At 41.2% G+C, this 23935-nt stretch overlaps 2 protein-coding genes across 5 annotated transcripts in view; one reads left to right on the top strand and one right to left on the bottom strand.

Moving 5' to 3' along the window:
* Positions 1-48: 48 nt before the first annotated feature.
* SETDB2 (SET domain bifurcated histone lysine methyltransferase 2) lies at positions 49-19016 on the bottom strand. Of its 4 annotated transcripts, none has more exons than XM_085577836.1 (14): positions 18693-19016; positions 17661-17720; positions 14746-14868; positions 13261-13326; positions 12587-12689; positions 11405-11971; positions 9830-9949; positions 8675-8844; positions 7704-7926; positions 6732-6816; positions 5674-5767; positions 4683-5011; positions 3978-4066; positions 49-221 (listed from the first exon to the last, which is right to left on the bottom strand). In XM_085577836.1, exons 1-14 carry the CDS (start codon positions 18706-18708, stop codon positions 197-199), a joined length of 2070 nt encoding a protein of 689 aa, XP_085433962.1. In that variant the 5' UTR covers positions 18709-19016; the 3' UTR covers positions 49-196. The 4 variants fall into 4 exon arrangements, with proteins under 4 accessions (XP_085433962.1, XP_077637533.2, XP_077637534.2 ...); XM_077781407.2 differs by lacking the exon at positions 49-221 and adding an exon at positions 543-1972; XM_077781408.2 differs by lacking the exon at positions 49-221 and adding an exon at positions 543-1972 and having other exon boundaries at positions 11405-11614.
* A 156-nt stretch (positions 19017-19172) lies between these two features.
* CAB39L (calcium binding protein 39 like) overlaps positions 19173-23935 on the top strand; it is a 60797-nt gene continuing 56034 nt past the window's right edge. Inside the window, exons 1-2 of the mRNA XM_085577911.1 lie at positions 19173-19242; positions 20571-20697. The gene's annotated coding sequence lies outside the window, so the exon portion shown is untranslated. The remainder of the gene's footprint in view (positions 19243-20570; positions 20698-23935) is intronic.

The raw sequence follows: 23935 nt of genomic DNA, 5'->3' as shown, positions 1-23935 counted from the left end.
AGAGGTTTGCTTGCTGGGTGTGTCAAACTCTCAAACAGCTGAGGGAGAGAATATCTGAGGTTTCACTGTAAGCAGAATGGTTCACAGGTCTGTTATCTCTGTGAAAGGTCCACTTTTAAAAGGCTGAAACTCCTTATGCATTATGAAATTTGAAAAATCCAAGAGCATCCTCTGTTGCAGTATAACTCCATTATTTTTAAGCTTGAAGCGTCCAAAGTAAACTAAAAAAAAAAAACCCACTTAAGGCCACAGAAACCATGTTTGTCCACAATTACACAGCACAGATACAACCCAATTACAACAGAACCCTAAGCCATGTGTGCACGAGACATCCACTGCCTCTTGGCCTCAGGGCTGAGAACTAGTTCCAGCTTCTCTTTAACTTAGCAGTATAGGCTTGAACATGACAGGCCAAGACCTCCATTTGTTCCAACCATTTCTCTGAAAATCCCTACAGGAGCAGAGTGACATGGTGAGCACTGAGGCATATGGAACTTGGAATCTGGGATACTGACCATGTAAATAACACATGAATAATGGGGTGGTTCTTCCAAGACTCATTTATCAAGGAACAAAGAAAAGTGCAGGTACAAGACTCTCATGTTTACATTCTCCAACAAAGGTAGCTTGACCTCAAGCTAACCACTTTATTCCATAAATGACAGCCTGAGAGAGCCTTTTTTCTAGCCCACATGCTAATCAGCTGGCTGTATGGCAGTGATTTCCCTGTGAGCTGGGATGCTCTCAGTGTTACTCCTCCAGGCTCAGACACACCTGATAAACTGCAGGTTTCTATTAAGTGACCAATGTCACACACAGTCTTGTACTACAGTGCCACTAGATTTTGAATTAGTAACTTTAAATCATTATCATATCCTCCGCAGTTACAGAGTATACTTTGCTATCAAATTATGTTAAGTCTTACTTTTACAACATTTTTAATAAAAACACTTTTTTTGAAACCTTTGGCAGTGGTTCTTCAAATGTCTAAATTGCTCACCCGTGCCACCTCTTTGCTTGTCCAAGGCTCCAACATATTCAGAAGCCATGCACTTGCACATCCATCCCTTGCTCCATTTCAGAGACACCTCCTGCATCTGCACTCCAGGTCTCCTAGTGTAGCTTGTTTCTTTCTTACCCACAAACCATGTGGTAAGGAATTCTGTGGCCAACCTGCCCCATACACAATATGGCACTGAGATGAGGCACACTGGATTTCTCAAGGATTTCTCTGTGTGTCACAAATGTGGAGAGGGGTGCAATCCAACAAAACCCAGTCATTTTGCTCCTGCTGCAGCAGGACTTGTCCAGCTCATTTTGTAGCAGAAACACAGTTCTGCAGAACTGTTGTTTAATGCTGTCTCTGTCCAGGGCTATTTGTCCCACTGGATGCAACAGGCTTAGGTGTATTTAAACAATTCCCAGTGCCCAGACAGGCAGTCTTGCATCCATAATGAATTTCAAAAACCTGAGTTTCGCTAACTCTGCACTGTGGAGGGACACAGAAAGCACCAAGGAACTGCTGCTCTCATCAGTCATGTCTCTGCTGCAGATGGCATGGAGCACAAATTCTTCCAGTGCACTATGAACTTTGCTTGTGGATTAGAAGAGGAGGAAGACCAGGAGAACAGAAATTACCTCGGAAAAGTCTGATGCTTGTTCTTTGGACAAACAGTTCAAATTCTGTAAACTACTAAAGTGACATTTAAATGTAAATTTAAAAAATCATCAGGTGAAAGGCATTTTAGTTGAAAGCAATTAGCACCACAGACTTGAGGGCTGTTTGCTGAGTAGTCATCCCTTCCAGCATATAAATCCCAGGTACAAGATGTATTGACAGTAGGAAAGCTTTGCCTATAAGGTTTTTTTCCTGCACTTCTGAACTCCACAGTGACAGGAAATCTCTGTCTCTGGCATGCTTCCAGCTTCATAACCATAATCCCATGTGAGTTCGGTTCCAGCTTTCACATGTCTAAGAAATAAAATAGTCAATTTGCTTGAACTAAGCAGAACAGTACAGTGCTAACAATTTGTCACCACTGACACACAAACCCAAAAATTGTAGGGGGCAGGGAGCATCACACAGCCAGCTTGTTGGGAAGGAAACAAGGCATACAAGGAGTCGTTGACACACTCCTGCTCCTTTGGCTACACAAATTGCTATGGAATTGCAAATAAGAGTTGGAATCTAAACAATGTGCTCTTATTTAGAGGGAAATTCTGAGAAACAAAAATCAAATAAAAAGCCCACAACAAAACCAAAGCAAACAAAATGAAAAATCCAAACCAAAACAACAAACAAAAAACACCAAAACAAAAACCCAAACCACCCCCCCAAAAAAAAATAAAAAGGGAAAACCACGTGATATATCTAAATGAATAACACAGTTTTGTTATTTTTCCTATGTACAGTGCATCATTGAAATTCGAACAGAGCTCTAGATATATTGTTGAAGCCTGTTATCTTTTGTCTGACAGGCTACTTTTTAATGCAATTGCACTATGTGCACAAAGCCAAAACTCAGAATTAAACACATGCTCTTCAGGAACCAGCAGCTCTGGTAGTAAAATAGAAGAAATGTCTAAGGTAGGAAATTCATTGTCCAAAATGAATGCCAAACTAAATACCTGAGACTATGATGCTGAGGGACAAGTGATGGAAAATATAATAAAATATGAATATTGTGAAGAAGAGAGTAATTCTCTGATGTTTCTCACTAGATATGGTATAGGGGACATCCAGTGAATTACTAGGCAGCTGACTGACAACAAACAATGAGGACTTTCCATACAGCATGTAATTGCAGCCTGGGACTTGCTGACTTGAGATGGTCTGGAGGCCAGACATGTAAAACAAATAAAAAGGTGACTGGGCAAGTTCATGGAAGGCACACAATTAAGCTCAATGATGCAGATGAAGTCCTTAATTTAGAAAAGATGTAAAGATGTAAAAGGGTGATGCCCAGAAAATGGAAGAACCAATGAAGGGAACTCTCCTTCAACAATCTTCCCTAAGTGTCTGCTGGTCACTATTATCTCTCTCCAGTGGCCTCAGTCCTCACTACACTTCTCTACCAAGTACGTGAGCAAGAAAGACTCTAGCTAAAACAAAATTCTTTTTTGGATGTATTTCAAGACATTGTCTTCACAGTTCTTGGAGACTTCCCAGTGCAGTCCATAGCATCTATGTCAGTATGGAGCAGAGTTGCAAGGCTTCACAGAAGATCAGTGTTCCGTGGAACTGGTTTGTCAGCACAAAGTCTCTCCTCTCTGTTCTGTTCTCACCTAGTACTACTGCTGGCATGCATGTCAGCCAACTTCATTCATACAATTAATCTTTCCTCTCCTGGGTTGAGCTGCTGCCATACTGTGTCTTGCTGGCACCAGCTCTCTGTACCTCTCTGTTAGACACTAAGGAAATACCTGCATCTCTCACTTTCAGAACAAATTTTCACCTCTGAGTATCCTATTGTCACATCCCCAGGACATACTGGGCTACATAAAGTCCTGCTTGTGTTGACAGCTCTGAGGAAAAGGACTCAAGCCAGTTTGTCTGGCCCACAAAGTGTCTCAACCTTAATATCCTGTGGGGCTCAATCCTGCCCTATGCAATGCAGATCTGGTGGCCATTCCTTAAGACACAACAGTGGGATGAGTGGATCTTGGCTTTCTGAATGACCATGCTGAGTTAAACCTATTTTTCTACTGAAGAAGATTATCACTGAAGTGGAAACGTCAAAATTAACCCTACCTACTTAGCATTTCAGTGCAAAACTGAAGCAAAACTCGTTAATGATAATCAATCACTGTATTTCTTCTGCCTTTAGTGCACAATAAGAAGTCACCTATAAGACAGGTTTTCCTTTTTGATCTGAGCGTCTGCCCCACCCCTCAGTGTAATTATGCTCTAATAAGTGAGCAGTGTTTTTTTCCTTCTGGTGCCTTGAATGAATAACATTAAACTTCCAGAAATTCACCTGTTTGTGAAGAATGCCACCCATGGAAAACTTTTGTTGTGAGTTTCTACAAACACACTTTGTGCAAAGAGGTTTGGGCAACAGCTGTGCTGTAAAACAGAAAATACGAATTAGAAACAGTCCAACCGTATCGTTGGCTGAAAAAAACTATTTTGTGTCAGGTATCTGTCACCAGTAGAAGTAGTTTCTTCCTTCCCCTCCCAAGCCTACATGGAAAGTTTATCACCCAATGCCATTGCCAGGGCAGTAGTGCTAGGGAGCAAGCAATGGATTACATCCAAGTACAGCATGTGAAAGGTCGCTCAGGTGCATGTAGGAACATATGTATGCTCACGGGAACAGAAGGAAGGTTTCTGCAAGATGCACTGCTAATATTAACACCAAATTACCTCTGCAAGGAAGAACAATTTAAACATATTCAAGGGTTTTGCTGTAAGACAGTCATGCCAATGAAGAGAAATAAATTATTTGCAGTGTACCTGCAGATGTGTCTATGAACTATTTGTCTTAGCTGGAGGTACTTGGCAATTGAACAGCCAGTGTGACCCCAACCACCTGTGATAGCAGGGAGTATCACATGTGTCTCTCTTGTCATGGGCCCATCACTCACACTGTTTATGTAAAAAACTCTATGTAAAAAAGCTTAAATAAGTAAATGATGTATTTGCAGAGGCAACAAAGAGAACCATGCAACTTAGTACTTACATTTAGAAAACGACCCACATTTCCTTCTTTTGTGGCATCCAGTACATAAATACTTTCTTCATTAGCATTTTTGGAAAGCATCCCATCACTATCAGACTCCTCACAAAGTGCATCTTGTTTTGGCTGCCTGCTACTTTCTTTGCAGTCAGCTTTTAGGGGTGCATTGTTGGAAGGCCTCACATCACATGTGTCATCCAGCTCACCGGACTTGCCACAATCAACACCCTGCAGTAGCATACTCCTTCTTCTGCATCCTGCACTCTCTACACCAGCATAGCCAGTCTGTCCAATTTCCATCAGATGTTCTTCCTTCTGCTGCTGGGTAGATTCTGTCAATGGATATGTATGTTACTTCTCAACACCAGTTTAAGGCCAAACCCTTTCCCTTGTTTGGCCCTGAACTCTTAGCCATGTACTTTTCCCACATCCTCCAAAATCTAAGCAGCTTTCTTGCTATCTACAAGTACGCAACACATTTTTTCTATGTCTCTCATCAATTCTCCCACAAATTACTGTTTCCTGCTGTGATGCCTAAAGCACTTGCTCAAGGTGCCTCTGAGTGACCTAGTGTCTCACTCTTCTCAAATCCCATTCCAGACTGACTTTTCCCACATAGCATTTTTTATCATCCTCCACCTTAATTCCTATGAGAATCACAAACTGTACTTAAGACAGAAGCAAGATGCATGTGCAAATAGCATCAGTTTCACACTGCCTCTCAAGCTTGAGGTCCATCCACCCCAGTATAATATCCTGTTCAATTTTTATTGGCTGGAACAGGTACTGGGTGTGACATCTGCAAGGCTGACTTCCCCACAGCTGCAAAGTATTTGAGAAGCTGCTGTCTGGACAGTTCAACATGTCTCAACATCTACAGACAACATTATTCTACTCTAAAAACTGGTCTGCCCACACTGTCTACATTAAAGTCTATCACCTGATGGGACGCAACTGTACAAAGCATGCAGTATATAGAGCTCTGCAAACCTACTTTCTTTTCCTTTCTTTGTTCCACTGGTTAGTTTTGTTTTGCTTGATTGATGAATCTGAGAACTATCACCTTCATCTGAGCTGACACTGTGCACCTGTGTATCAAATGAAAAGGCTGTGACATGCAGCATGCATCTCTGGGCCAAGAGGGCACAACAAGTAGCTTTTAGAACTCCAAGGCTGAAGTTTCAAAGCTACAGTAATGCATAGCTGTGGCTGAATTAGAAAAGTTAATTCATTTACTGCAATGCAAAATTTATCTTAATTTCAATTTCTCCTTCATAATAAGCAGGAAAGAGTCCCCTAGTCAATAAGACATGTAAATAAGTGCTTAAGTCCCAACAATTTCACCAGAATTGTAAGTTGCTGAGCCAAATTCCAAACATGCTTTTTACACAGTTCCAATGAAATGACCAGATGTGGAAGAATTTCTCTTCTCCCATCACAAAAAGGCAATTTGTTACAGGACCTCTAGAATGGACAGCACTGCAAAATTTGCATGAAAATTCCATGCACATTTCTTAAGGGCAATGAATCCAGTAAAAACCCAAAGCATAAGTTTACACTAGTTTTCCTCCTTTGCATATGTTTGCAGGCAATGTTTCACGCTCATGACAGGTCAGGAGTCACATTCAGGTCAGTTCTCCCAACTCTGCCACTGTATGAGAAAACTGCATAGACATTGTGAAATTCCCTTCTCTCCCTGCTGTGCCATTCTTAGGGGAGATATCACAAAAATATTATCACTCTCACCCCCTAACTCTGTACACACGGGGTGCAGGGGGAGAATAATTACTTCAGGCTCTTGAGGAGTGTAAGTGAAGGGTGAAGAAGGGAAGGCCATGGGAGTAGATAATGCTGGTCTGGGGGAACACGCTGAAGGACTGGTAATGGAGAGGGGATGGGATGCAGTTTCCAGCATGACAGCCTAGCTCACAGTGTGACACAATCTCCTGAAGAAAGGTCATTAGAACTATCTAAACACACAAGATGAAAATGTCAAACTTAACAGACATATTCAACACAGTGAAAAATGAATCTGTTAAAGCCATTTATTACCATTTTTAGCTGGTGATTGCGAAAAACAAGTGTTTTGGTTCCAGGCTTTCTCATAGTTGCATTACTTGAGTTCTTTAGATGAACCCTGCACAGAAAGGTCAAAAGGAAATGATAAAAGACAAACAGACTCAAAAGTAACTCTCATAGCACGTATTTCTTTCTCTAACAGTCTCTATTTCCAGTCTCTTCTCTAGAGGAACTACATCAGAGCCTGCAGTCTGACCTCACCCCATCTTCTGTGAGTATTTTGTTTTTAAGAATTGAGAACCTAGGCTAGGTTCTCTATTGCATTTGTAAGAAAGCGGTCGCTCAAACTTTTTTGAGAGATCAGCAGCTGCTTTTACATACTTTTCCAGTTATCATGCTGAGAACCAAATTGTCTGTTGCATTACTATTATTATATCAGATTATCTCAAAATAGAGCACCTACAGAGCTTTGCCTTTTCCTGCTACTACTTTCAACAGTTTTGACAGCACAGCTTTCAACTAGGAAAACATTCTCTGCAAAAGTGAGGTGTTGTCAGACTCTTAACAGGGAAGGTTAAGGTTTCTGGCAGGAAAGGTTATGTTACAAATAACAAAAGGTTTAGAGACTGGGAGCAAAGGGCAGTACACCTGGTGGCTGATGTATTATCAAACCCTTCAGTGTCTTCGAGTATTTAAAAAAAAATTATTTCAAGTATATTTTATTAATTCTTTCAAATTAGCATTACCATTAATGCCCTGAACAGATCAAGTACACCCAAGAGATGAACTGAATTTCTAGAAAATGCCAAGTGGTACACACAAGTAAAATTAATACAGAGGGAAAACTCTGTCCCACTAAAATAAATAATTGGCAATTTAAAAAGAAGTTCAGAAAGAAAAAAAACACCACCTTCATATCAGGACATACTCTAAGTTATACAACAGAATTTCGAGATTAGCAGAATATTAGTTTTGTTATGCTTAAGCTTACTTTGCTAAACTTACAGGGTTGACTTATTTTCATTATTCACAGACTGAAACAAAGATTCCTGATTCTCAAGAACGTCATTTTTGTCAGTCTGCACTAGTTCAATCACTGAGTCTGAACGATAAAGGTCAAGTTTTCTTTTTTTGGAAGAAAAGTCATGGCCTCCATCATTCACTGCACTTTTCTCCTTCAGCTCTTGCTCAGCATCTCCCAGTACTTCAGCTCTGCTCATTAATCTACCTGAAAGAAAAAGAAAAATTTTCCTGTTTTTTTTTTTTTTTTTCCCCCCGTCCTTGTTTGCTGAGTCACACTTACTATCACAGGTCAAATTTACATTAATAAATACAAGAGTATTGCTTGGGAAAACAAATTATGAATGCTGCCTATAATTCTATTATGTCAATATAGGCTGAAGTACAAACTGAATTAGACAAGGGCACGTAGTGATAAGACAAAGGACAACGGCCTTAAACTGAAAGAGAGCACATCTAGATTAGACAGTAGTAAGAACTTCTTCACTGTGAATGTGGGAGACACTGGCACAAGTTGCCCAGAGAAGCTGTGAGAGCCCCATCTCTGGAAGTGTTCAAGACCACTTTGGGTGTGGTCCTCAGCTACCGGCTGGCTCTAGTGAAAAGTGTCCCTGCCCATGGCAGGAATGCAACTAGATGTTTTTTAAGGTCCCTTCCAACCTAAACAATCCTATGATTTTATGGTTTTTACAAAAAAAAAAAAAAAATTAGCCCTGGCATAGGATGCACAAATTTGTGAGGGAAAAAAATCAGCAGTCTGAGATATCTTTTGCTCCATTTGTCTATCACCATCTTTTCACAGTTTTTCTTAATATTGATCATGTAGCAAGTTAAGATTACACTGACACACTTCTCTTCCAACCCTGTATTTCCCTGTTCTCAAAAAAAGATCCAGGGCACACACCATGGGAGAGGAAGAATTATGCTACATGTCTTCACAGTTCCCCTCCTGCTACCTGAGTAAGTACAAACAAATGTCCCCTTGTCGATGTCATCCAGGCAGCGGACACCCCAGCCCTTCTTTTCCGTGTTGAACACTTGCAGCCTGACTTGAATGCCATGCTGTACAACTCTGTTCTGACACATCAGCTTGTCACATCTGCACAACACACTACACTCATAAATCCTGTCAAGAGAAGAAACACAAAGCAAAATATAAATGGATGCATTAGCACAACAAAATTCCTATTATTAATTCCCCTTCCAAGCATCAATAAAGCAGTGGGCTGAAATGTAAAGACTGGCTAAAACTGGTTGTGCAGCAATGTTCTGAAGTGTGTGACTTTCTTGACTGCCGGTTCACTAATTTTAAGAGTCTGTCTGCCAGATTTTGGCGTAAGTATACATAAGACCACATACATTTTGACATAACAAATGCTATATTTTTGTTTTATAGGAGTAAATCACACAGAAACAGAAATCCCTAAGAAATACCTAATTTTACACTGGAACTGATTTTAGCAAGACAACATATGCCTGGACTTCACTGTAGCTGTCAATGCTAAAGAAGCATTTCCAAGAGGTCTCATAATTGTGCTTTTTTTGCATCTGTTTCTGGTGTCTCCAACAATCTTAATTCTCCACATCAGCCAAAAACTAACATCACACAGTGGTCTGAAAGAGGCTCCTCAAGCCTGTAGATTGAAGCCTTTGGCTACTGCAGAAAGCCTCCTTGCATAATTCCTCTCCTAGACGCCTGAAGTAACTGGCATCTTCTCCAGGCCACCTATTAATCCACATGAGCTGAATAAGAGAAAGGGCAAACACTTGAAACATTGGATGGCTTTGGAGATTCTTGGATGAGTCACCCATAACCAAGTCAGGCAAAAGCAGCTGGCTGATGTGTCTTTAGGATTTTGGTCACTCTTCACACTTCTCCTGGACCTTGACCTAAGCTGTGAAAACTGTAGGACCTGCAATACAAAAGTTTTTTTTTTCCTCCTTTTATTCAAGTCACGTTAGTTTTTATCATCCTGATCTGTCACTAAAATTGTGTCAAAAATAGAAGGTTTCGGTAATCAAAAACCTCCAGTTATTTTAATCCTGTGGCACTTAGACTTAACTGCTGTTTTGCTTGTATGCTCTTATTTTACTCCTGTAGTCTTTCTTACCCACTAGAAACAGGTCCCTCCAGTCTTTTGTAACGGTATCCACAAGATCTTTTACTACTTGGAGATAGAGAAATTTTACTACAGCCTCTTGCTGTCAGCTGTAGGCATGCACACTTTGACCTAAAAATAAGAGTAAAACATCTCAGAATGGAAATGAAATAGTATAAAACAATAATAAATCTAGGTAATTTGAAATGCACTTGACTATACACACACATACACTGTACAGAGTGTACTCCGCCTCCACAAGGCTGTTTCAGGCACCTTTTTCTTAGTCTCTTGGCTGGTTACCCGTGCTTTACAATAACCATGTCCTCTCCCCCCCAACCCCATTCTTCTGCCAAGCTCCTTAAATGGCACATGCAAACAGCTGAAGTACAACAGAAACTTACTATAAGCAGGACATAGTCAAATGGATCAAATGAATAAAAATCACCTCTTCTGGCACAGCATCCCAGCCTGTTTGCCACTACTTTATCTTCCTCCTTCCTTAGCCCCCAAAAAGTGAAGAATTTTACACTGTGGAAAATTCAAGCAACAGTGCTTGTCTTCACCATTGTATGTCATGACAACTTCAGAGAGTCACAGTAATTGTGCAAATCCTAAACCCCAAAACTGCACATCAAAAGCATCTCAATTCTTGTGGAACTTTAGTGCAAAGAAGTGGCAGGCTGTGCACTTGCTGTTTCTCACCACTCAGCTGAAACTAAATTACTAAAATTAAGTTTCATTATACCAGGCTGTGATTTCAAGCTTTTGTTGAGCATGAGTAACTATGTTGCACAGCAGCATGTGCAACTGCCCTAGATGTCAATAATACAAAATGGATGTAACACTAAATAATGCCTATACAGAGGGATCAGACAAACATCCTTCCAGAAAGTAGACAAAAATAACACCAAACTTGCATATGGTAACAGTGGTAGGTTTTCACAGTGTCTGTAGCTCAGAGTTACTGGGATTTAGAAAAAGATGACAATGAGCAAGAGTATTGGAACTGCTCAGACCACAAACATAATCTGTAACCACTGAGTTTTGTAGTTTCTGTTTAGCCAAGGGGAAGGATGACATGCAGAGGTTGGGAATGGGGATGTTTCTTCACCTGCCCTCAGTAATCCTCTAAGTTCCAAATGATTTGATCCCTCCAGGCTTTCCCACCCCATCTACAGGATGCCATTTAACAGTAGGAACTGCAGCAGAAATTGTCAGGCAGGATCCTGCCATGAAAACTAGCCTGACTCTGCTGGCACAAGACTCCCTTCCCTACTCTTTTTACAAAGCCAAGATGTCTGCTTGTCAGCTCCACCTGTAGAAGAAACACTGCCAGTTTGAAAGAAAGGAAAAGGAACACAATAATTTGCCAGTTGATCGCTTCCTTCCCTACAACAGAGGGTGAACCAGTTGGAGCACCCAAGCTCTGGAGAAGAGAAAGACACAATGGTATCAGTCAACACAAAGCATGGCACAAGATACTCCAGCAGCGCCGGTCCTGTTTGGTACTGCACCTTCACACCCCACCACCCTGCTACTGAAGCATCATGTGTCACCAGCCTGAGATGAGATCTTTCTACCTACCTATCAATGCAGCCATCTGTGCAGTCACAGGAATCAACAAACAGGCTGGAGAGATTGTTGAGATAATATCCACGTGGCCACGACGACTTCCGATACTTGAAATAAGGCAATCTTGCGTGGTCGAGATTGTTACAGAAGGAGATGGGCACAGACTCGGCTCCATTGCTAATATCGAACTCAAACACAAGGGGCTCAGGATTCATGGTGTTCCTGCACAACAGCACATATGTGTTGAAGGAGAAGTGATCAACAAATAAGAACTTGCACTCTGTTTCAAACAAGTAATTTCGCACATCTCGAAAGCTTCTCAGACTCCGACCACAAGGAGCTTTGTAATTCACATCCAGTGGCTTCGAAAGGCAGTCTGCTTTTGCATGGCGTCTTTGAAAGTCAAACAGGATTGGGATCTTCAGAGGATTTTCACCCTTGTAGGAATCCACTGCTCTGTTGGCAAGACATGCACTAGAACACTTGTGGCTCTGATACTTCACATTTAAAGGTAAACCTAGAATTTTGCCAGATCCTTCTTTACTCCCTGAGCAAGTTCTTTCCATATCCTCTTTTTGGCTATTTGAAATAAATGAGGAGAAAAAAAAAAAAAAAAAGAGAAGCATCTTAGACAACCAGTGCTGTGCTCAGTTTTTTTAGCACTTCAGTATTTTTAGCCCCACTGCTAGAAGGCCCAAGGTTTCACATGTTGAAATTGTCCTAAGAACATATAAAGATATATTTAGTTGCATAAAAAAAGCTTCTTCCTAGAACTTGTATGCTAAAACACAGCAAGGAAATTAAAAAAAAAAAAAAAGAATTATGTATTTACCCTCACCTTTCAAATCAGTACCTGAGGCTAAATACTAAACACAGAGAGACTAAGTTACACACCTGACAATCTGTGCTGTAAGGAAAGCCTGAGAACTGATGCTTAAGTCCTAACCCTGATAACACTCGTAAACCTTTATTCACTACCACACCCTATTCTGCAACGTTCTCATATGGGAAATTAGACAAGTCTATCCAAAACCTCAGGTTTTCCACAAAGATTAAATTAAAAACATTTTCACTTTGAAAACTCACAGGATTCAAATTGGGCTTAAAACACTGACTTGAGAAATACAAATTTTAGAACTCTGTCAACTGCAGTAGAGAATATGTCAAAGAAGGAACTGAAATGAAGGCACTGACCTGTCAGAAAATTCTACAGTGTCTGCAGCATTGTCATCTGGAAGAAGAGGCTGCAGTTTGGGTTTGGTTTCCTGTGCACCACCTCCATTCAACTCATCACTTACTGAAAAAAATTGAATGTGAGCAAAATCTTCATCAAAACAGATTTCAATTTATGATTGAATTTACTTTAGTTACTAATGAGATAATTAACAAAACACATTACAAACAAGGCATTGGTAACTGTAGCTAACAAAAATCTTGTTGGTAAGTGTCCTACTGAAAAATCTTCCATGTGGTTTTCAAAGTGACCAGAAAGAACACGCACGTGAAACACTTTTACAGATCTCCCTTATTTTTAGAGATAAAAGGATGCCAAGCTATTACAGCCAGTGGAGCCATGCACAGGATAACTGCCCACAGACAGCTTGGGTTCATAAGGGCTTACTAGTTCAAATTCTCTTTCTGTGGTACAAGTACCATACATACACAAACAAACCACAAAAATACAAACCCAGGTGAGAGTTCACAGTTCAATACTTGAGGAGATTATTAATCAGCTTTTCCTCATTGTAATGCTAATGGCCTTTTCAGATCTATTTGATTGATTTCAAAGAAGGGAATTGAGCTTCTGGCAAGTAAAACAAGACAAATTAAATCCACATACCAAACAAACACAGTGGAAATGCACGTACCATTTGTCAAGGTTAAGAGATCACCTAAATTAGCTTCATTCACCAGTGCCCAAGCCTGCCAGCACTCTATGCAAAAAAACCAAACCAAAACAGATAGTAAGTTGAATTTAAGTAATGATAATAGGTAAAACAAGGTATTAAATCCTCTACAGACACTTGTTTCTCCTCACTTGCTCACCTAGAGCATCGCAAGACTGATACAACTAGAAACATGCTGCACCACAGACCCGAGCAGACACATCTGGGAATTACAGAATTGTTACAGCTCACAGTAGTAGTTGTGAATTGGCACTGAATATCCATCAGCTTTTGGAAAGCTGCTGGAATGTCTCCAAACACACAATCTGGTGGCCTACAGTGGAAGCATATATAAAGACAATTAAGTGTAAGCTTCAACCTTGGTCATCAGACTGATCATCTTCAGGTTAGGAAGGGTTGCAACTTGGCAGACCAAATTAATGCTACTTCTAAATTGGTGGAAATGGCCTTCAGATAGAAGAATGCAAGAGACCTGTTCTGTCTCAACCTCTTACCCCATACAATAAATATTACAAGCTGGCAGACAACGCTCACCAAAATCCACCTTAATATTTTAGCTTGAAACCTTTACAGAACAAAGCACAGAAAAATTCAAACTGAACTTTATCAGAGATTGCATCAGATGGTGATTCAAGTTCAACTTTTATCTCTGCACCGCTTTGATATTTTGTCTTAACAGTCAAGATGTGGGAGCTCAAGAGCACAAGAAGTTGCACTACCAGTTAAGAGGAAGTGTTATATATATAATGCAGAGTGTGTGGCTATATTAGTTTAAAAGCATCTTACACCACTGCACATTTTCTTGCACAAAAAACCCCAATAAGATCCAGAGATTACATTTACATGGGTGACTTAATAAAAAGAAGAAATTTTACTCAATTAAATAAACCAGTAAAAAGAAATCTCTGTACTGCTCCAAGCTTATTAGAATTATGATTTTAATGTATTTTGATGTAAACAGAGGAAGCTTATTTCCTTGAAAACCAGGAGCAATCTGAAATGCATTAGTGTCACATTTTGCTACTATTGTTTCATGTTATAATAGTGTCTCTGACAAAGAATAATACTGAGGTGATTATTATCCTACCCCAAAACTACTCAATTCTCTGACAACAGCTTGAAAGGCTAAAATTTCTGATGATAAATGAAACATAAGGCACTGCAGATATTTCATTACTTCTCTAAAATAAATTATTTCAGTTCCATGTGCTTAAGAGCCATTCATTTTTGAAAAAGTATACAGGTGAAACAAGAAAATAGGCAATTGTACCTGAAATTGCTTTTGTTTTTTAAAAAAGAACAGACATTTTTTAGAAGTACTTAAAACCAACAGTTAAGTTATTAAAATTCAGAGATACCTGGATTATGGCAGATATCACACAGACCTACACAATGCAGGCCACAGCTACTGTGCAGTCCAGTTTAATCACTACTAGGATTTCAAACCTTGGTTTGTTGCAGTTCCATTCTTGATCTTTTCCTTCAGCAACAACAGCACATTTTGCAGCTGCTCAAATATGACATCCACTCTTCTACCTCCCAATTGTGTCCAAAATGTCTTCACATCACCTGAAATGCAAGTTACCATTTACAGCTCCTGAGAAGTCTAAAAACACTAGCTGTTGTGGTGTGTTTTGCTTTGAATCTATGTTTGACCCATTCTCCTCCCTAATCCCCTCCCTTCCCCAGTTGCCAATCTTCCCAAGTCCTTCACTAACCTTCTCCCTTCCAAGTTGTCAATTCTCCCTACTCCTACCCCTTTCTTCAGAGAGTTCTGTGTCTGTCTTGTTATCCTGGACACCCCATTCGTTACTCTGTATTATTCCCCTTCCCTGTTTCCCCTGATAGGCTCATAAACTATTTGCCCCACCTTATACTCCTCTCTTACCATATCCTCATTGGTTCACTTTCCTACACCCCACCTCCTGCGCCGCTGTATAAAAACTTCTGGTCACCACCTCCCCTGTCTTGTCTGGGAGCCCAGGAATAAATCCATCTTGTTCCACCCCAAGACCCGTGTCTTTGGTGTCTGTCCCTGTGCCGGAGCTGCCGATAACTGGGAATTGCAGAGCTCGCAGGGGGACGGTCGTGCCCCTGCCACAGCCGCCCCGCACGGCACGCTGCAACATCTAACTCCTAGTGGACTATTCAAAGGCTCCCACTCATTTAATTTGGAGGCACTTCTGAAAAAACAATCAGTACAGCAGGATTCATTAAACCTCCATAAGTCTTTTCCTAAACCTAATCAAGAGAGTGAAACAGAAGTCAAGTAATGAACTGGAGTGGCTTCCAATGGTACACAGTGCTCCTTCAAGCAACTTTTTAAGCAGGTCACAAAGGGAGCTGTGGAAGCCTTTCTTCAAAAACCAGCAAAGGAGTCCCACTAAAAATTAATCACTGAAACTCACAAAAGTGACACAGGAGAATATTTTCAACTGAATGAACTGAATATTTTACTTGACAAAAGACACTGGGATTTTTTTTTTTTTTTTAATAGCTGCAACCACTCTTAGCTGCATAGGCTGACTATCCTGTCCCATCAGTAGTTCTGGCATGTTTTTCCCTGTTTTGTCAGGGAAAAAACTTTCAAAATATTTTCATATAAAAGCAGTTTGAAGAATTTTGTTCAACAAGGGGTATTAGCTGAAATAAACACACCCTATATATCATGCTTCCTTCCTCTACTAGAAGTATTTATAGACAACATTTTGTTTAAATAAATGTTTTATAAGCCACTAGTTTAGAACCTTTGAGGTGCTAAGCCCATTCATGAAGGCTCTTGTTAAAACTTCAGCTGTGCATCTTTGTCAAGGACTGTGAAAAGGAAATATGTTTCAGTATGTCAAAAGATGATGACAGAAGAAAGAACCAGCTCTTTCTCAGTTAATGTTGCTCTTCTTCAAAGACCAAGCATAAGCAAATCTGTTCTCCTACTCCATTTCTAGAGGTGGAGTCACACTGTCACACAGGTTTTACATTCCACTTTCAGACAGCAAATCTCTGTTGGCAAATGTGCAGGGATGACACCTTCTCAGCAGTCAAGAAATACTGCATTCTTATCAGGCTGCATTCTTATATAAAAAAATATTCCTTCATTTTTTAATTTCGTAGAGAATGACTTCTGTTGCCCACGATACCAGAAGCCCAGTGATGCTATGGCAGTGTGGTTACTCTCAAAAGCCCCATGACAGCAGTGAAAGAAGTGACAATCTTTTGTCACCACAACCCCTGCTGCTCGTGTCACCAGCACTTAAAGGCATAATACTTAATATCAGTAGGCAATGATAAAAGTACTTTTTCTTGTGAAATAGGCTGATTTTGCATTATCTCTTGACAAAATTTAATTATCTATTATATTAACAGAATTTTTTTTAAACATGTGGAAAGGTTAAAGTACAATTACAGAAAAAGCAACAACAATTTTTGGAAACCTACAATACTGGTCCAAGGGCCACCACCTGCCCTGTGCCATTCGCACCGTTTTGCTGTGCATGACATTATTACAACTTTAAAATAACAAAAACTATATTTAATATTTGTGTTTAAAACAAAAATTTAAAAATACATTCAATTAAAAATAAACATCTAGAACGTGTAGTAATAAGTTTCTCCATTGCAGATTAAAACTGCTGTCCTTATTCATTACATATTTTCAAATATTTCCATACATTGATTAAATCTGGACAGCACTGGTGGATGGATTACTTTAGAGGATGGGTGACAGAACAGCTTCTTGTTTCTGGGTCCACAGCTATAACAATTTGTAGGCCATAGGGGAATGAAACACTCACCTCGGAAATGACTCCCCAGTTCTCATGCTGTAGTGACCCAAAACTCCAGTAGCAAAAGCTTTGTTTTGCATGGAGAAGCAAAGATTGCATTTGAAGATGACAGTATAATTTTCATTTCAAAAAATGAAATGTCCACACCACTAATCTCTCCAGTGCTAATGCTGCTATCACCAATCACAGCCAGAAGGACAGGGAATGAGCAGCCACCAGATACATCTACCTTGTCATTATTCAGAACCATCTCTCCAGCTGATAGATCAGGGTGTGTACTGGCATCTGGCTGGAGGGATTTTCTTTTCCCTTTATAGAATCATTGTGACCACATATCTCTTTTCTTACCCAGCATTGTGCAGGGGAGTGATGCTAGAGCAAGCAACAAGCAGCCAAGGTCAGGGTTTACTACAGCCACCAGACAAACAACCTGGGTGCGTGTTTCCTGTAGTGCTGCCGACAAACCTCTTACACCATAAAAGGCAAAGCTATTGTCTTCCAGTAGTAATTTTCATATCAGAATGACTGCCAAATACACACTCCTTTCCTCTTTAGCTCCATTAATCCAGATTACACTACCTTCAGTGCTCTCCTCCCTGGAACTGTTAAGGTTCTCCTCTTCAAAGGAGTCACACAGCACTGCAAGAGGTACAGAATGGACAAGTAAGAGATCGGGTGAGAAATTAAAATAGTTGTAGCGACTCAGCTTTTCAAAATTTATACACTACAGTGGGTATCAGGAGGAGCACAGTGTGAGAATATGTTGTGTTGAATAGTTATTCCCCTTTCAAACAGTCATCCCACGCCTTGTCAAGATCTAGCTGAGGAACACTCAAACAAGCAATGTGAGGAAATTTTTTTACTTAGGTCATGTCTTACTGTCTTTGAGGCATGAAGCTGTCACAAGATGACCCAAACTTTCCAGCACATTCAGTTGAGCTTACACAACTCCTTTGCCCATTAACCCACAGTTGTTTTTTTGTTGTTGTTTTTTTTTTTTTTCCTAAATTGATGTGCTCAGTACAGCAATACTATAACTAAATCAATTTATTTAGAGGGAAAAAAGGAAAGCTTTTTTTAGGTAAATAAATTACTGATTCTGTTTGTTGACAAATGCAAGATAACCTTCACTGCAAGAATACTAATAAGTAAGACAACATTCTTCAGCCACATTGAAGATTCCAAATTTTTATCTCCGTGAATCACGGAATCAAATAGGTTGGAAAAGACCTCTGAGATCATCCAGTCCAACCTATGACCGAGCTGTAGGATGCCAACTAGACCATGGCACTGAGTGCTACATTCAGTCTTCCCGTAAACACATGCGGGGACGGTGACTCCACCACCTGCCTGGGCAGCCCATAATGACACAGACAGCGTAAAACATGCCTTATTTACGTTAGCTACTTAATCTTTTCTGTGCCGTAACTGAAAAAAGAAATCAACCCCAAGCCTTGCCATTCATTCTGGGTTCTTCATTTAGTTGAACGGGAAAATAGGTTAAGACAGTTGATTCCTAAAAATGTTTCTTGCAAAACAAATGGCTGCCCCAAACACGCATATATATATATATATATACGTATATATATATATATATTTTTAAAGGCTTACTGCTTTTCTGTTCCATGCTGCGGGGTCGCTGCCCGGAGAGCTGTGCCGCGCCGGGGCGGCGCCGAGCCCGGCTCAGGTCGGGGTCTCGCCGCGCTCCGCCACGGCTGCAGGGTCCGCGCCGAGGGCCGGCGGGCAGGGGCCGGGGCGCCTGTGGGGCTGGGAGGCTGGCATAGGGCGTGCCTGCGGCCAGGGGTCGGGCCCCAGGTCACTCCCGCACCCCTCGGGGCCTCGTCCCGACCCCCGCCGCCTTCTTCTGCTTCTTCCCTGCTTCTTCCCTCCTCCTCCTCCTCCTCCTCCTCGTCCTCCTTCTCCAACGCTGCACGCGCGCTGCCGGCCGCCAGGCGGCGCAACCCCGCCGGGGAGCGCGGGAGCCTGGATGTGGGCGGTCCCACAAGAGGCGGGGCCGCGCGCACCGCCCGTCTCTCTCTTCCCATTGGTTGCAGCGGCAGGAGGGGCGGTGGCACCGGCCAATGGAGGAGCAGGGAGGGCGGAGCCGCGGGCGGCGGAGAGGCGGCGCTGGCGGGGCGGGGGCACGGCCGAGGGACTGGAGGTGCGTCCGCCATGTTGGAGGGGCGGGCCGGGGGCGGGCTGTCCGGCGTGAGGGGCGCCGGCGCCATCTTGGGCCCGGGAGGAGAGCGGGGAGCGGCCGGGTGGGCCCGCTGGTCGGGGCGGGCTGCGCGCTGCTCATTAATGTGTTGTAAATTAAAGCGTTTGGTACGTGCGCCAGTTGCGTAACCTCCTTGCTGGTCTCTGCTCTTCTTCCTTGCTGGCTGCGCTGCTGCCGTAGGAAGCGTTGAATTGTTGCTGCCCTTTTCGAAATGTGAAAATAAAGTTTTATATCTCTCTTTGAAATTTTCAGCTGCGTTGCCTTTGCGAGTGTTGGTGTTGTGGCTACGTAAAGATGTTTTTCACAGGGGCAAAAATATAACCTACTCTTAAAAAGCGGGGAGGGTGCTTTTTTGCTTTTTTGTCGCTTCTTTTTTGCCACCACTTTAAAACGGTAGAGATCAACATAATGTGCTTAAATAATTGGGAAGATATTTCCAATCTTGTAGATATTGCCAATTTTGTCGCGGGGGGTAGAAATGTGATTATTCTGGGGATGGGAATGCTGTGTTTACATGACTTAGAGCTCTCATCTGACCCAAGGTCCTGCAGAAGATTTTGATGTCTAGCATCTGCTTTGTACTTCTATAAAATCTTTTAAATATTTACACAGACGTGCCTACATCTGTGGCTGAAGTTCAGCCCATGAGAACTGCCCTGCTCCCCAGACAGGAATGAGACAACTCACAGCAACATTCCTGGGAAGAGGGTGGCTCAGCACTCCTGATGTGCTGGCAAATCTCTCAATAAAATAGCAGTGTATTATGTTTTATAAAAGAGACTTCTCCCTTGTAATTGTTCCTTTTAAAATTAAGCACAAGCTTTTCTTGCTCTTGGAATATTCTGCATTATGAGATGATGCTTGCAGATGAATCTTGCTTTGCTGAATTATTAATACACGTGCTCGTGAATACTGAATGTTAGGGAACATTTGTGGCTTTACAATTGTATATATGGAATAAACCAAATACAGAGAAGATGGAGCCCAGTGCTGGAAGAATCTGAAAGAACATGACTGCATGCTTTGGAGAAATTTTGAATTTTATGAATATATTGTAAAGTATTAATAGGTTTTGCTTGCTGTTTGAAGCAAAAAGAATGGGGAATACATATTTATTAAAGACTTAGGACAAAATTAATGAGGCAGTTTTGAAACATGCTTGAGTTTCCTTCATTTTGCTTTTAGCCTGGAATTGTAATATAGGCTTTCTGCAACATAGCAGCAAATTCTGCCGGTGAGCCAGTAAGCTCAGTTCTTCCCAAACTTGTTAGGTGGCAGAAGCTCACAAGCAATGCTGATCTGACATCCCAGCAACCTGCCCGCAGCTCTCCTCCAGCAGCAGCGTGGGCTTCCTGGGGCTCTGCAGTCTGGATCTGGACTGGCTACCTGTACCCAGAGGTGAGAGCAGCGCTCCCATGGGGCGGCAGAGAAAGGACTGACTGTTCTGGTGAATGGTGCTGTTGACTGAGTTGCTGAATTACGCTTTCATTACATAGTTCTGGTCATATGTTGACAGTTAAAATGAACAATTGCATAGGCAGACAGAGTGAAGTTGCTCCTTGGAGTGGGAGGAGGTGAACCTGTTCCCAAAGGAATTAATCTAGTTCTCTTCTCCAGGGATGTTTTTTCACCTTGAATGCAGTGGGGATTTGGGGTGTTCCTCATATGACCAGATATAATTGGGTGAGGTACAGACACACCAGTCAAACTCCAGCTAACAGCAAAGCAGTCAAAGCCACAGACTTTTGGAAAGTCATGGGCATTCAGAAAATAGTTTTTTAAAAACTCTGACAGAGCTTTTTGTTCTTTTCTGATGGGCTTGGCTCTTTGTTTTATTGACTCTTCTTAAAGTGTCGACATGTCCATTGAATACTTCTGCCAGCTCCTGCTCTGTCACATTCTCCCTGTTACCCTTGGTGATTTAACTCGCCCCCTTACAGATGAGTGTCTGCACTTCATCCTTTCAAAATGCAACTCTAATATAGTCTTCTCCTTTATTACATTGATTTGTTTGTGTGGTTTATATGTAGTCTCTTGCTATCCACGTCTGTCTTCAGTAAGGTAACAGAACAGGGAACAGGCAATTCTGTGCAAATCATAGATCATTCCTACTTTACAAATTGATTACCAACAAAATGGTCTTAGTGAGGCAGCCTTTGGTTTATCTTAGAAATTTTGCTGTAACACATCACTGTCTATGAACACAAAGGCTAATATTCCCCATAGGTATGTTGCTCACTAATTGGACTCAGACTATTTACAGGTCCTCAGTATGTTTTGTTACTATGTTTTGTAATTCTTTTGCTATTGTAGATATCGTAGAAGGTTATTTGGACTTTTTTCCCCAGGTATTAAATGAAAGAAAGAGGAGATTATGGGTCTCTGAAAAATCTGTAAATTAATTTTGTTCTTCCTCTGGTATAAGTGTGTTTGCATTCTTGGCAACTAAAAGTCTAACAAATTGTCTGTTTGAGAAGCCGATGTTCTAAAATCATAGGCTGTTATAGTCCTGAGGGAATCTTAAAACACAGGCAGAGACTGGCTAGGAAAAGGAAAGGAAAAATTTGTGTCACTGTTTTAACAATAGACTTCTTTCATGTGGAGGACCTAGATGTCTGTTAATTACTAACTGGCTTGAGTGTTTTGGAATCTGGCCCAATATGCTGAAACTCTTAACCATCCACTGGCTGGCATTTTCTCCAAGGTCTGCATTTGGAAACTGGTAATGCAATGGATTTCATCTTTACTGGCTGTTTATGTAGCAGAGGCATTTTCAGTTTCAGCCATGTTTCTGTCTTACAGTCTTGGTGTTCATTGCCAGCAAAGATTCCAGGCAGCTGCGTGAGCACAGAGAGCAAGGACTGGTTTGGATGTTAGATTATGTCGGACCAAGCTGAGCAGCATGTATTGCCTTTGCTGTGCCACACTGATCAAGACCTAAAACTCCGCCCTCCAATTTTGGGTGATGTGAACGAATTAACAAGATCTGAAAACCTATGATTACAAGTGCACTTGAAAGGGCATGAGATTTCTGGAAACCAGGCAGTAGATGGAATATGATGAAAGGAATCCAAAATAAATGGATGGCTAAAACCCTTTTTATCTTCATTTTTCCATGTGAACACAGCAATTTATTTATCTGAAATAAATTTTCACTGGTACTTTCTGAAGTAAGGCTTGTGGCTGTAAAGTATTCTGACCTTTTTGATGGCTCTTTGTGGGTTTGCCTGCAGGGTAAAGTATACACACCAACTATTTTCATTACATGAACACATAGGAGACATTAAGCAATCTGCAAGAATTAATGAATTTGTGGTGATCCCACTCTGAAGAGATGATTTCTGGGGACCCCTACAACTTCATTGTAATTTGCCTTTTGACTGTTAGATCCAAGTGGAAGCCACTGCCCTTGTGGTGCCAGCTGATAGAAGGTTGATGGGCTGGTGCTGGTCTTGGTAGCTGCTGTGCAAAGGCTAGAGAGTGCCTGGTGTAGAATTGGACTTGAACTAATAAAAGAATTGGACTTAAACTAATAAAGGTCATCAAAAGGAGGCGTAGGGCAACAACCTGAAGTCATTATTGTGGGTGGTGAAATAACCACTTTCAAATAAAACTGAAACGTGAGGTTTCAAATGTACTGAAGGGAATTTGACTAAAACCTTAGAAAACAGGGGAGGTATGTGTCGTGGTGTGGAGGCTCAACAATAGAGCTCTTCATAGGAATATTCTAGACTAAATGGTCCTTAATCATGAGTTTTTGTGGGGAAATCAATTTAGTTGAAGAAAATTCTAATTTTTTATTTGATTTTTTTTCTTAATCCAGTTCAATGTGCTGCATTGGCACTTGGTTTAGCATAATATTGTAGAGGTGTGAAACCAACAGTAAGGTGTGAGGAACAGGAGCAGCAAGAATGGGAGGAAGTATTGTCCTATTAATATTTATTTCATTTGGGTTTGTTTATAAACGTTTTGAAGGGTCAGGGAAGCCACAGTCCCTGGAACGTTTAAAAGTGGTACTGTCAAAGAAAGAAACAGTCCAGATGTTCCTGTGCTTCTTGGGCTGCCCTGTTCCTTTGTGTCATTACTCATGGGACTGGTTGGGATTTAAAACCCCACCCCCCAAACCCAAACAAACAAAACCACAACCAACCAACCAAAACAAAAACAAAAACCAAACCAAACCACAACAAAAAGAACAAAACCCACAAAAACCCAAAACAAACAAACAAAGCCCCCCACCCCCCAAACCAAACAAAAATCCCAAACAAAACATAACCAAAAAAACCCCACAAAAACTTGTTTGGCTCAGCTATACTTATCTGAATAACTTTCCACATCTCATTTCCTGTGCAGCCACTTGGTATTTGTGCTTTTCTCAATGAATTGGAGGTGGCCCAGGTGCAAAATGAGCATCTGGAAATGGATGGATTGCTTTCTGATTTTATTGTTGGTGTCATTTATCTCAGTTTAAAATATTTGAGCCAACTATTTCTATAGTATGAGCAAAGTAGTGGTATGGGCAGAATACTTACTGTATCTAGGTTATTTTGGGTGTTTATCACACAGCAGAACCTGCACCTTTCTGGATCAAAATCAGTTCGGCTGGATCAAAATCCCCTCCTGCCGTTTTATAGAC

This window comes from Lonchura striata, chromosome 1, assembly GCF_050655825.1.
Source record: "Lonchura striata isolate lonStrDom1 chromosome 1, ASM5065582v1, whole genome shotgun sequence".
Taxonomy (NCBI): Eukaryota; Metazoa; Chordata; class Aves; order Passeriformes; family Estrildidae; genus Lonchura; species Lonchura striata.
Note: the sequence above shows the minus strand (reverse complement) of the source record. Positions and strands in the feature narration are given on the sequence as shown.